This window comes from Telopea speciosissima, chromosome 11 (genome assembly GCF_018873765.1).
Source record: "Telopea speciosissima isolate NSW1024214 ecotype Mountain lineage chromosome 11, Tspe_v1, whole genome shotgun sequence".
Classification (NCBI taxonomy): domain Eukaryota; kingdom Viridiplantae; phylum Streptophyta; class Magnoliopsida; order Proteales; family Proteaceae; genus Telopea; species Telopea speciosissima.
The window spans coordinates 13,166,214-13,180,288 of record NC_057926.1 but is presented as its reverse complement, the minus strand read 5'-3'; the positions used below and the strand labels follow the sequence as shown (position 1 = coordinate 13,180,288).

General features: G+C 41.4%; 1 protein-coding gene and 1 long non-coding RNA gene across 2 annotated transcripts in view; one reads left to right on the top strand and one right to left on the bottom strand.

The window, feature by feature from the left end:
• The window catches only part of LOC122646361 (diacylglycerol kinase 7-like), a 140,446-nt gene that overhangs the window by 61,118 nt on the left and 65,253 nt on the right, over positions 1 to 14,075 (bottom strand). The window contains exon 8 of the mRNA XM_043839909.1: positions 3,984 to 4,054. Coding sequence (XP_043695844.1) covers positions 3,984 to 4,054 — 71 coding nt within the window. The remainder of the gene's footprint in view (positions 1 to 3,983; positions 4,055 to 14,075) is intronic.
• LOC122646362 lies at positions 673 to 13,182 on the top strand. The gene is made up of 3 exons (XR_006330602.1): positions 673 to 682; positions 12,554 to 12,564; positions 12,984 to 13,182. It is a non-coding gene; the product is annotated as an uncharacterized LOC122646362 (long non-coding RNA).

Genomic DNA, 14,075 nt, shown 5'->3' with positions numbered 1-14,075 from the left:
CTGATGATTATAGTGACCATGCTGGTTTGGACCCAGAGGGGTGTGACCCCTCTGACATGGATGATCAAGGTGTCCCTGGAGAATAGGGACTGATGACGAGGAGCTCGTTTATCTTTTGATGTTATATAGTCTTTTTGGTGGACGTGGTCCACTATAAATATTGTTTGGTTTGGTAGTTTCTGGCCCGACGGTTGAGCATCGTACCTTCTGGTAGTTTGGGTGTTCAATGACAATGTAAATAACTTGTAAATTATCTAGTAAACACTTTACTTTTCGTGCACTCTGATCCGAAACATAACCGTTGTTTTATCATTATGTTTAGCTTGTGAGTTGTGGCGTGTATCTACAGCTTTGGGATCCTGGAGGTCCTCGAATACATCGGGTATTCGGGTCAACCCACGAATCCTCCTAGGGGTGGTTTCGGGGTGTGACACCGGACCCCTACTTTTATCTGGTTTGGGTCATGACACTGGTTATTTGACTTGGGAATCTATCATCAAGAAGGTCCTCGAAAACAGATGTTCTTTTCTCTTCTTGATTAACCCTAATTTTTCGTTTTGATTTCCCATGGGCAACCATGGAGATGATCCCATGATTACCTAATAGAGAGAATTTCTGAAATGTCTGAATCCATGTCTGATTACCAACACGCTTCCCTTTAAACAATGAAGGTCTGAAAGAAGTATTTTGTAATGGGTTTGCAATCAAGATATGTATAATATTTTCTTCTCCCACACAAAGCATTCATGTTTATGTTATTTATTTACAACACATTCACATGCATAACTGCTTTTCAAAATGTTCCTGAACTATGCTTGGCTTGATCTTTAGTAAGGATACGTAGGCAGTCTAGCAAGCTATAGTATTGTCTGGGCTCAGTCATCTTTCCCCTTTCCCTTTTTACCCCCCTTTACATGCATATATACCTACATGATGCCCGCTTTTCAAAATGTTCCTGAACTATGCTCGGCTTGATCTCTAGTAAGGGTATGTAGGCAGTCTAGCTAGTTATAGTATTGTCTGGGCTCAGTCATCTTTCCCCTTTCCCTTTTTCCCCCCTTTACATGCATATATGCCTACATGACGCCTAATAAAAACTAGGATTTACCACGAAGCTTGTTAGTTATTAAGCAAGTAATATCAGTATGGATGGTCTATATCAAATGGGCATTCCAGTTGAGCTAATAAACAAGAAATGTGTAATGACTTTATCCATAGGGGTGAGACTGCAGTGTGTATATTCTTCTACAAAATAATTGATGCAGACACATCACCAAAAGAGGCTTATTTTGATGGGAATAAGTCTACGGTTAGGTTATATACATGTTAGGCCTTTGGTCCCATGGGTTTTCAATGTAATAGGTCACTTTTATGGACCTAAAGTAGGGGTACATAGGTTGCATACGGGATTCCTTAGTTTTATAATTATGTAATTAGTGATCATGTGACTTGGTTAAGTGGTCATGTGACAATTTAAGTTGGGCTGCATTAGTACTCTATAAGTCCAGCCATGTTTTGAGTCTATTTCCTTTGTTATTTCACCTTCCTAGTCAGTTTAGGTTACATAATAGATTAAGGATTGGGTTGGGCCTTTCCTTTTTAGTGTAGGAGTTTATTTTTGAATCTTTTATATAAGGTCGTAAAAGGGGCAAGTATTGAACACGAATTTTGATATTAATGAAAAGCTTTTGCTGCTCTTCTTCTCCATTGAAGATTTTTGTCTTGTGTTTGACCAAGGCTGGCGGGATTGATGTTTGATCCAATTGACACCTTGCGGTGTGAAGCCCGGGTAGTTCGTTGGTGGGATTGGTGTTTGATCCCATCGACACCTTGCGGTGTGAAGCCCGGGTGGTTCTTTTGAAACCCTCCTTCAAGTTACTTGAAGATTTCTTTGAAGTTCTAGTTAAAGATCCAATTTTTATTCAAGTTTCATCCTCAAACAAGCTGCTGCCAAGAGTAATCTGCTACTATAGTAAGTTTGAGACATCCCCATCCCCATCCTCCTTCTAATCCTCTACAACCCCAACCCTAGTTATTTTATTTTCAGTTTTTCCATACCCTAAATTCCCCCACAGACCTAACCAGCCATCAAAACATCTTCAAAATTCAACTACAACACCCCCTGCCCATAAGGAGAACTCGATCTCCCTTGCTGCCCATCCCAACCACTGAAACCCTAATTCCTCCCCATCTCAAATCAAAACCCTAAACCCTAATTTCTGCCCAGCCCAAACCAACCGTCAGAACAGTCTACAAATCTGACCGATTATCCCTCATACCCTCCTAAGAAAACCATTCAAGTTTGGTTAACTTCTGTCCAGCCAGACCCTAGAAATCCATCTTTTCCTCTTTTCCAAAACCCGAAACCCTAACCCTAACTTGCTGCCCATTCAAGTTTACACACTTCCATCCATTAAAACATCTCAGGACCTTCACTATTAGACTCCCCTACCTTGATTTGACATAACCCATACATCAAAACCTAACCCTAACCCTAATTCCACCAAACTAGCAAATTCACCTGTTCGTAACAGACTTGGTTATTGACTTCTAGTTGGTTTCCTACCAATCTAGAACTACATTAATAATTTTATAAATTAAAAGAGAGCTGTTCCATCAAATTTTAGAATAAATTACAAACCTGCAGACATAACAAGGGAAAATGCACTTTAATTCAAAGTAACATTAATTTAGGTTTATCTGATCGGAAAACAATCTGGCACATAAAAAAGAAAGATAAAAGTCAACTACGAAATACCTCATAAATAGTATTGGCAATAGTTTAGGTAATCAGGTAATCAGCTTTGCTTGCCCAGTCTACCCTGACAAGTAAGGGCAGGTAGAGGATATCCTAATCATGGAGAGTTCTGCTTGGAATTGGGCTTTAACAATTTTAGTCTAATGGGTTGTTATAACCACGATGACTAATGAGACCATTTTATAAAAGGTTGCTTTTTCACTCCTCATCATATATACATAGTTGTCAAGGCGGGGGAGGGGTGCCTAAGTGCTTAGGTGACAAGGCGTTGCCTAGGTGCCCAAGTGTTATTTTTTATTTCCCCTTGATTCTAACATTATTTAGTATGTTACAATGTATACCTTATATCATCAAAAATCAACATTAAGCCACATCAAGCCATCAAAAGTCGATACTAAGCCATATCAAGTCATCAAAAATCCACATTAAGTCGCATCAAGTCATTAAAACTAATATTAAGACACATCAAGTCATCAAAAATCAACACAAAACTAGAAGACAGCAGAACTAAAGAAACAAGCTATTGGATGTTTGAAACAATCAAAACATATAGTTGGTTTATACTGTTCTTGGAATTGGTCATTGACTCATTGTCATGGTATACCTAGTCCAACATTTGTTTTATATTGTATTCAGAAAATATGATCTTATATATAAGTAATTAAACTGCTGTCGATTTAGAGAAATGTTCTTGTTCTCTAAGAAGTTTGACTGGTCAAATGATTTTATTTTAACATGAGACTTTTTGTATTAGGTAGACCACAAAACCAGCTTTCCAAAAATCCAAGATTACTTGAGTCTAATTTATATTGAAGGAGTTATGTTTGACATAAATTAGGGCCAAGGTGTTCAATACAACTAAGGGGGCAACCGCTCAGACCCCACAAAATGCGCTTGGACGCCTAGGCGGCGCCTTGACAACTATATAAATGATATTTGGCATAAATAAGGGCCAATGTGTTCCATACCACTAAGGCGGCAACCGCCCAGACCCCACAAAACATTTGGCATAAATAAGGGCCAAAGGCGTTCAGTACTACTAAGGCGGCAACCCGCCCAAACCCCAAAAAATCCATCTGGACGCCTAGGTGGTGCCTTGACAACTATATATATATATGTATATATACATATATAAATAGAAAGACTGTAATGCATCAAATGAAAAGCAGAGCATACCACTACAACATGAAAAATGCAATCTAATTCAATGGAAGTGTAGGCTAACCTTAAACTTGGATCACTGATACAAGGTGTGCAAAACCAACCTTGGGTGCAACTATATCCAGAATAGATCACCTGTGATAAGAAAAAGCACATGTGAAGTCTTTTATGTTCATTTGTGATATAATAAGTATCCATAGATGTATATACAAACAACATACATATAAAAAAGACACGAAAATTGTATGTTCTTAACCAGCATGTGGCTCAAGAATTTTTTTTTTTTTTTGGATGAATAATGATGTAATATGGGTTCAAGGGTAGAATAGTCATAAGGGTATTTCTGTCCTTGTACTCATTCCAGAATGTTCTTCTCTTTATTATAAATAAAGATGGCTGTAATCACTTTGACTCAAGCCAGTATTCACGGAATTCTACATGGCATCAGAGCCAAAAATATTCTGGGGATATGGGAATTAACTTTTTTCCTTTTTTTCTTTCGATCTCTCTCTCTCTTCTCCATCATGATTCTGCCCTAAGGCCAGCCACCATCGCAAGCAGCAGGCCCACTTCCACCTTCCACCAGCCCATCCACCACCTCCGCCAGCCTCTTCACCATCTTCCGCCACTCCCTCCAGCCCGCAAGCCTCTCGCCCTCTCTTTTTCCTCTCGTGAGGGTTTTTCACCTTCCCTCCTTATGTTCTAAATATTTTTTTTGGGGATTTATTTCTGTATTTTTTTACCAGTCATCATGCCTGACAACTCTCAGATCTCTTCTGCCTCATTTGGTTCTGATGGTTCGTCGCAACGAGACTTCATTCCGTTTCCAGTGAATCCCATCAAGTTGAATGGCATTTAATTATTTGTTATGGTCCCGCTCCTGCTTATTTCCGATTGGTTCTCATGGTCTCTCTGGCTACATCACGGGCACTCAGGTCATGCGACGATTTGGAAGACAGCCAAGGACACCTATTCTCAGGTTGGGATGCTGCCCAATGTTATGAGCTTCGTCAAAAGATTCACACTACCAAGCAGTTGGAGTTGTCTCTGTCTCAGTATTACAATACAATGTGTACTCTTGTGGCAGCAGTTGGACTTTCTGGGCACCTTCACCGCCACCTGCAATGTTGATGCCACGGCCTTCCGTAAGTGGGAAGATGGCTTAAGTGTTTTTGATTTTTTGGCCGGCCTCAATATTGAGTTTGATTAGACCTGTGCCAATATTTTGAACCGAGACCCACTTCAATCTCTGGAGTAGACCTATGCGATTCTCTCAGCTAAGGACAGTAGGCGTACAGCCATGGTTCATCCTGTTACTCAAGAACGATCGGCTCTTATCTCTGGTTCACAAGCTTTCCGAGGAAATTCTTCCCGGTAGGCTAGTACTGATAGGACATCTGGTGATCGCCTGCCATTAAATGTGATCACTGTGGGAAGGAGTAGCATACCAAAGACCGATGTTGGAAGCTTCATGGTCACCCTACAAAGACTTGCGGGTGTGGGAAGGGTGGTTCCAATGGGCCTAGTAACACCCATGCTCATCAGGCAACTACCGACGAATAGCCTGATCAATCTCTTTCCCAAGTTGTGGCTGAATTGCAAAATCTTCAGGATATGGTGAATCGATTGGACACATCTTCCTCGGCATCAGTATCTCCTTCCATGGATACCTCGGCTTTGTCTCTACCTACCAATCCAAATTCATCTTCTTCCACAGGTATTTCATTTGGTGGGAACTGCACCTCGGCCATGCTCGATTCTTGGGTAATTGACTCAGGGGCAACCGACCATATGACAGGTTCATCTTCTGTTTTTTCCAAATATTTTCCTTTTTCTGGTCATCACAAGGTTCATGTGGCTGATGGATCTCTTTCTCCTATCTAAGGGAAGGGATCTGTCCAGTGCACTTCTCTTAGCCTTTCATCTGTGTTACATGTTCCGAAGTTTACTACGAATTTGCTTTCCATTAGTAGCCTAACTAAGGATGTAAATTGCAAAGTAACATCTTTTCCAACCTATTTTTTGTTTCAAGACTTAGCAACGGACAGTACGATTGCATGTGGTAAACTGGTTGGTGGTCTATACGTGCTTGACAGTTCCCGGGCAACTTTGACATCTCAACCAGCATCTTATGATTTTGATTCTGCACTATTTGAGTTGAATAATTGGCATCGTCGTTTGGGCCATCCTCCTACAGGAGTTTTATTTGATTTATTTCCTAGTCTCGTGAAACAGTGTAATAAAAATAATTTTTCTTGTGATGCTTGCAGTTTGGCCAAGCAAACTAGAAGCATTTTTCCTATTTCTGATAATAGAAGCAATGTGCCTTTTGGTTTGATACATTCTGATGTGTGGGGCCCTGCCCAATGTATTTCTTCTTCTGGGTTTAGATGGTTTGTCACTTTTATTGACTGTTTTAGCCGGACAACTTGGGTGTATTTAATGCATAGTAAAAGTAGCGTCTTCACTTGTTTCACTCTATTCCATAAAATGGTTCAAACCCAGTTCAATGCCAAGGTGAAGATTCTCGGCTTGGATAATGGAAAAGAGTATATGGATGGTGCCTTTCACTCCTATTTGGATAGCCATGGAATCATACACCAGACTTCTTGTGTTGACACTCCTGCCCAGAATGGAGTGGCTGAACGCAAGAACAAACATCTCTTGGAGGTTGCTCGTTCTCTTATGCTTACTATGGCTTTTCCTCCTCGCTTCTGGGGTGATGCCGTCCTTACAGCCACCTATCTTATCAATCGGCTTCCCTCTCGAGTCTTAGGTGGCCGCTGTCCCTTTGACTTGCTGTTTGGAAAATCCACTTTTGTTGTGCCTCCAAAGGTCTTTGGCTATGTCGTGTTTGCCAGGAATTACCATGTACACGGCAAGTTTGAACCCAAAGGACTACGGTGCGTTTGTCTGGGTGACTCAGCTAACCAGAAAGGGTATAAATGCTATCATCCTCTTTCACGAAAGGTGTTTGTCACGATGGATGTCGTCTTCCAGGAGTCTGAGGCTTACTTTCAACAGTCGGTACCTCTACATGGGAAGATTCTAAGTGGTGAAGGTCCCGCTGATTGCTCCACTGGATATTGAGATACATACTATAGAGGATGTCTCTGTTGAACTAGAAGATGGAATTACAAGTCAAGAACAAGAAGCGGGACAGATTGAGCAACAGCAATAGCAACAGGTACAGGGGGAGAATAATGTGAAGACTAATGTGCAGACTTACACTCAGGGAACTGATTTTCCTTTGGATGGCCCTAGGTACAAAGAGACCACCACTACCGACCCTACACAATTGGCATATGTTCCTGCTCCAAGTCTTGCTCCTAGTCATGTTTCTGGCAAGCCACCTCCTGATCCCAGTCTTGATTTACCCATTGCTATTCGGAAACCAAAAAGGAGTTGTACAGACCATCCTATTTCCAACTTTGCGTCATTCAACTCTCTAACTCCTGCTTTCCATGCTTTCGTATCTTCTTTATCCTCTGTTTCCATTCCTAACAATTAACAGGAAGCAATAGCCAAACAGGAATGAAGAAATGCTTGCCCTTGAGAAGAATCAGACCTGGGATTTGGTAAGTCCTCCACTAGGAAAGAAACCGGTTGGTGGTAAATGGGTCTTTGATGTGAAGCACAAGGCTGATGACTCAGTGGAAAGATACAAAGCAAGACTCGTATCCAAAGGGTTTACTCATACCCAAGGAATTAACTATCAAGAGACCTTTCTGGTAGCAAAGATGAATATTGTGCAGGTTGTCATCTCTTGTGTTGTGAATCGAGGATGAGAACTCCAACAACTCGATGTGAAGAATGCATTCCTATATGAAGATTTGGAAGAAGATGTTTACATGGAGATACCTCCTGGTTTTACCTCTTCAGAGACTCAGGGAAAGGTGTAGAAGTTGAAGAAGGCTCTGTATGGTCTGAAGCAATCAGCAAGGACTTGGTTTGGCCGATTCCATAAGGTTATGGTTGCTTATGGATATAAGCAGAGCAATGCTGACCATACATTGTTTGTTAAAAGGATGGGACAGCAAGTGACCATTTTGATTGTCTATGTTGATGACATAGTGATCACGGGTAGTGATGCAAAGGAAATCCAGAAGCTGAATACATATTTGGGCACCGAATTTGAAGTCAAAGATTTGGGGAGATTAAGATATTTTCTAGGGGTTTCGGTGACGGATAAAGTTCCTTTTCTTGGCAGATCTGGTTTCCAAGAAGGTCTCTTGCCTGTTAAGTACCTGGGGCTTCCTCTAATCCCTGCCAGGCTTTCAGCTCACCACTGTACCCCTATGCTGGATCTCATTCGCAAAAGGCTTCAGTTATGGAAAGGCAAGCTCCTCTCTTATGCAGGCAGGTTGGTTCTTATCAGATCAGTCCTGGAGTCCTCTTATATTTACTGGTCTGGAATCTATGGGTTGCCTCAAGCTACTATAAAGTCCTTAGAATCTCTTTTGGCTTCCGTTCTCTGGAAGGGTAACGATACTTCCAGATTCCTTCACCCTCTTCCCTGGGCTGCGGTGTGTCTGCCAAAGAATGAAGGAGGATTGGGCATCAGAAGAATTAAAGAAGTGAACTTGGCTGGTACCTACAAGTTAATCTGGAAGATTGCTTCAAAGCAAAACAGCATCGGGGTGGATTGGATTTACTCCGGGTATCTTCGGCATGATTCTATTTAGACGGCTTCCCCGTCGGCTGACTCTTCTTGGATTTGGGGCAAAATTTTAGATTCTCGTCCCTTGATCAGCCATGTCATCAAATCTCAGATTGGAGATGGTCTCTCTTCCTATCTTTGGCTGGATCACTGGCACCCGAAGGGGGTCCTTCTCCCCCTGATTACTCCTCGGACCATTTATGCTTCTAGCCTTCACAGTCTCTCACTGGTGGCTGACATTCTAGATCAATCCGGCTGCCCCCCCCCCCCCTTCCCACTACCTCGCCGGACCTTGCCACCATCTGGAATGACCTCCCCTCCATCTCCAGAAGGCCTTTAGGCAGCCAGGACTGCGTTCTCTGGTTGGCCAAAAATCCTACCCTCTTCTCCTCCAAATCTGCCTGGGACATCATTCGGCACAAGGGTCCTCTAGTCTCTTACAGAAAGCTGCTTTGGTTCAAGCACCACATCCCTAGACACTGCTTTACTGTTTGGAGGATCTTCAACAATTGTCTCCCTACTCAAGCCTTTCTCCGGTATCGCCACATCCCGGTCTCCCCCTCGTGTTGCCTCCGCTGGAACAATGCGGAAGACATGGATCACCTCTTCTTCGAGTGCCCTACTGCAGCAGCGATCTTGGAAGGCATCTTAGTTAAATGTTGGCCATCCCCTAGAAGAATTCTCCCTTTCTCCAGGGAATGGATTTGGATCGACATGACCTTTGCTGGCCGGTCTTTATGTGATACTGTTGGGAAGCTTGCTTTTTGTGCTACTTCGAACCACATTTGGATGGAGCGCAACATTAGGAAATGGACCTCCAACTCTAGATCTTACCAGCAGATTTGGGATTCCATTTCCTTTGAAATTAAGGCGAAGCTATCGTCAGCTCCTCCTTTTTGTACTAACACCCCACAGAACAGGCTTATTGTTGTCTCCTGGGGTCTCTCTTCTGTCTCCCTTGTTCCCCCTGGCCCTCCAAGCTGAGGCTAGGGGCCTTTCTTATTTTTTGTTTTGTTGCTCCCCTTTGAGGGCACTGTAATTCTTTTTTCCTTCTTGGTAATGAATTTCTTATTCACCCAAAAAAAAGATATTTTCTAGGGATTGAGGTTGCCTTTTCAGCTAAGGACATATCTCTTTCCCAAAGAAAATATACTCTGGATCTATTGAGTGAAACAGGGATGCTTGGGTGTAAACCAGCAAACATCCCTCTTGAACCCAACACACATTTGAAGAGTAAGGATGGTGACCCAGTGGACAAGGGTAGTTATCAGAGGTTGATTGATATACCTCACACATACTCAGCCAGACATCACATTTGCTGTGAGTGTTGTTAGTCAATACATGCATGATCTTCACTCTTCTCACTTGGAAGCAGCATACAGAATACTCTGTTACCTCAAGTCCTCTCCTGGAAAGGGAATCTTGTATTCTTCACATAACCATCTCCGAATAAAAGCATACACTGATGCAAATTGGGCTAGCAGTCCTGATAATAGGAAGTCAACATCTAGATATTGTACATTTGTTGGAAGTAACCTACCTACTTGGACAAACAAAAAAACAAGCTGTTGTAGCTCAATCTAGTGCTGAAGCTGAATTTCGAGCTATGGCACAGGGTATTTGTGAACTTCTCTGGCACAAGGGGCTTCTTCAAGACTTGGGGATGAATGTTGATCTTCCAATGCGGCTCCACTGTGACAACAAGTCAGCAATAAGCATTGCTCTCAACCTTGTCCAACATGATCGTACCAAACATTTTGAGATTGAGCGGCACTTCATCAAAGAGAAATTGGAACAGGGAATAATTTGTATTCCATTTATCCAGTCTAGCAAACAGCTGGCTGATATCCTTACCAAAGGGATCAGCTATAAGTTATTTTTTCCTATTGTTAGCAAGTTGGGCATGTTTGATATGTATGCACCAACTTGAGGGGGAGTGTTGTGATATGGGTTCAAGGGTAGAATAGTCATAAGGGTATTTCTGTCCTTGTACTCATTCCAGAATTTTCTTCTCTTTATTATAAATAAAGATGGCTGTAGTCACTCTGACTCAAGGCACAAGGCCCAAAGAAAAAACAAGAGACAAAAAACCCAAAAAAGGAAAAAATAAAGCCAGCCCAAACACTAGAAAGAGTGAGGGAGGGACCAAGAATCTACAATAAGCAAGTTTCAGTTCAAACTTAAAAGGGATCGATTCTAGCAAGAAAGAAGTAATTTACATCAACAAAGAAGGAGAAGAAGAGAAGAGAAGAAGAAGAAGACCAGAGATTGGGAGAATAATCGATGTGTGTGTTGAGTATCACTCAACACACATAATAACTTCATTATTAGAACTTCTACAAATTACATAAGCCTCCCTAGGGAGGAAAGAAGAAATAAAAGAAAGAGTAATTAACAACTAAGTCATGTCTTATAATACGACAATAACAGAACTACCCTTACATACATAGCTCTAACACTCCCCCTCAAGCTAAACAATAGATATCATACATTCTTAGCTTACACAATAAAATACTAAATAGACTAGGACTGAGACCCTTGGTGAAGATATCTGCTACTTGATCACCTTTCTTCACAAAGGGAGTACAAATGCACCCAGAATCCAGCTTCTCTTTGATGAAGTGTCGATCAACCTCAATATGTTTGGTTCAATCATGCTGAACCGGATTATGGGCAATGCTTATAGCAGCTTTGTTGTCACAATCATAGTTATCAAGGCGGCGCCATGGCGTCCAGGCGGTTTTAGAGAGTCTAGGCGGTTGGACGCTTTAGTGTGTAACAGAAAGACGAGCGCCTTGGACACCAAGGCGTCGCTTAAGCGCCTTAGGACGCCTTTTCTTCTGGGCAGTCGCCTTAGACCCTTTTTTTGGTTTACTTTTGTTTTTTTATTTTTTTTATGTTTTAATAAGATATTCTAATTGGAAATATCTCATTGGGGGTGTATTTTTAGTTCCATGCTCTGAGAAGCATGGAAACATAAGTAAAAAGTTAAAACTTAAAATAAATAAAAAAACAAAACCTAAAAAGTAACTTATCAAATCGAATTCCTTCACATTCCAAAATCGAAAGAACAAAAAAAACGAAAGAGAAGAAGCAGCGGCAGCGGCAGCGGCGACTTGCAGCGGCGACCTTGAGACTTCCTTCGAGGCTTCCCTGAGTTCTCTCTCAGTCCTCAGTCCTTCGACCCCTTTATTTCCGAGTTGCGACATCTCAATATCTCATTCTCAATCTCCAGAGTAAAGAAGCAGCGGCAGCGGCGACTTGCCGGAGTTGCAGGCTTGCAGCGGCAACTTGAGAGTTGAGACTTCATCACTTCCCTCTCAGTCCTCAGTCCATCAAGGTTTCTAAAATCTGTGCCCTTCATTTCCGACATCTCATTCTCCATCTCCACCCCCAACGGTTTCCGGCGACATCCCCTGCCTCCACCGGTAAGTATTGTAATTTTGTGCACTTATGCATTCTTTTTTTTTTCTTCTTGATTCTAATATCCAAAGTCCAAACCCTTTTCTTCTAACCACATCTTTCTATTTCTTCCTTTTACAGCGGAAACCAGCTGTCTTCCTTTACTCCGGCGACAAATTCCGGCCAGCACTGCTGTAAGTCAGTAAGTGTTTTGATTTTTTTTTTTTTTTTTTATTTCAGTTCTTCTCTTTTGATTTCAGTTCTTCGTACTCCCTTTCTTCTGGTCTATTTTGTTAATGATTAAAGATAAGGTGCTGAATCTGCTGTTTCGTTGCCCATAATTTTTCTTTGAAAAGATAAGGTGCTCCTACACCTGACTTGTATATTTATTCCTTCAATCACCAGAAGCACCTTTTTGCTTCATCCATCCCTTCGGCCCTTCCTAATTCTATTGGCAATATCCTCTTTAATTTCCTCACACTGTGGATGATTGAACAAAATAAATAAAATGGGTTCTTGGGGCATCTCTTGGTCATTTATGCAATTAATTTTCAGGATGCATCTGCAAATAGTTTGGATAAAAGTTCTAGTGCTACCACAAACATGAAGGGAACAGATATTTTGTTCATAAATATACAAGTCAGCTGTAATTTTTCTCCCCTTCTCCAAACATGCTTTCGGATGTCATATGATTCATATTTCTTAATTAAACCTTTTGAATAAAAAAGGTGCCAATGTTTGTGCTGTTATAGTACTTCTAGTCTTCTATTAGAGTATTAGTTATATATTTTTTATTTTTTTTCTATTTTCTATCAGTGTAGACAACTAAACATCAGCTCTTTATACATGGCCAATGTTGATGGTAGTAGTGGGGCTGAAAATATAAGTACAGCGGAATCAGGGATTGATCCAAGCAAGGATCCAAAAAGGAAGGCTAAGTCTAATGATCCTAGGTGGAAGTATGGATACTAGCCTAATTTAGAAGACAAGAATTGTGTCAAGTATATCCTTTGTGGGGTGGATACCAAGGGAGGAATAAAAAGATTGAAGCAACACTGGGTTGGTGGCTATGGAGATGTAGCCAAGTGCACAAAGACAACTGTAGCAATTGCTACAGAGATGAGAGAAGCAATCTTGAAAAACAAGAAGAGGAGGATGGAAAATTTGGATGATTTGGATGTTGGTAGTGAAGATTTACCTAAAGAAGGGGGCCAAGGGGCTGAAGAAGGGCATGTAGAGTCAAATTTGGGGGGGGGGGGCTCAAGCCTTATTCCAAGCTCTGGAACAACTTCAAAAAAAAAAAAAGTTGTCATTCAAACCATAGTCAAACAACAAGTAAGGGGTCCCATGGCTGCTCATGTCAAGAGGCGGACTCCTGTAGAGGTTGTTGCAGAAAGGCACGGTAAAGGTCCCCAACAAACTACAATGGAGAACCGTATGAGATCAAAGGAGGAAAGAGATAAACTTCATTCTTACTTTGCAAGGTGGGCTGATGAAAGCGGTGTTCCATTCAATGCCTTGAGGCTAAGGAGCTTTGAGGAGTTGGTTGAGGCAATTGGACAGTATGGGCCAAGTTTCAAGCCCCCTTCATTTCATGATTATAGGGTTCCTCTATTGAAGTCTGAGAAAGAGAAAATTGATGAAATAAAAAAGAAACACACAATCTCTTGGAAGAAAGGGTGCACTCTCATGTCTGATGGGTGGACAGACAAGAAAGGAAGGCACTTAATTAATTTTCTTGTCAATAGTATAGAGGGGACATTCTTTTTGGGGTCTGTGGATGCATCAAGTCAAATACAAGATGCAAAAATGTTATTTGAGCTCCTTGATAGTAAGATTGAGGAGATAGGAGAGGAGAATGTGGTTCAAGTGGTCATTGATAATGCTTCCAATTATGTTGCTGCTGAAAGGTTATTAATGGAGAAAAGAAAAAAGTTGTATTGGACTCCATGTGCAGCTCATTGTCTAGACCTTATGATGGAGGAGATAGGCAATATAAAAACATATAGGCCTGTGATATTGAAGGGGAGAAAAATTACTAGCTTCATCTATAGGCATACTCGCCTTCTTGAAGCTATAAGGGTACATACAAGA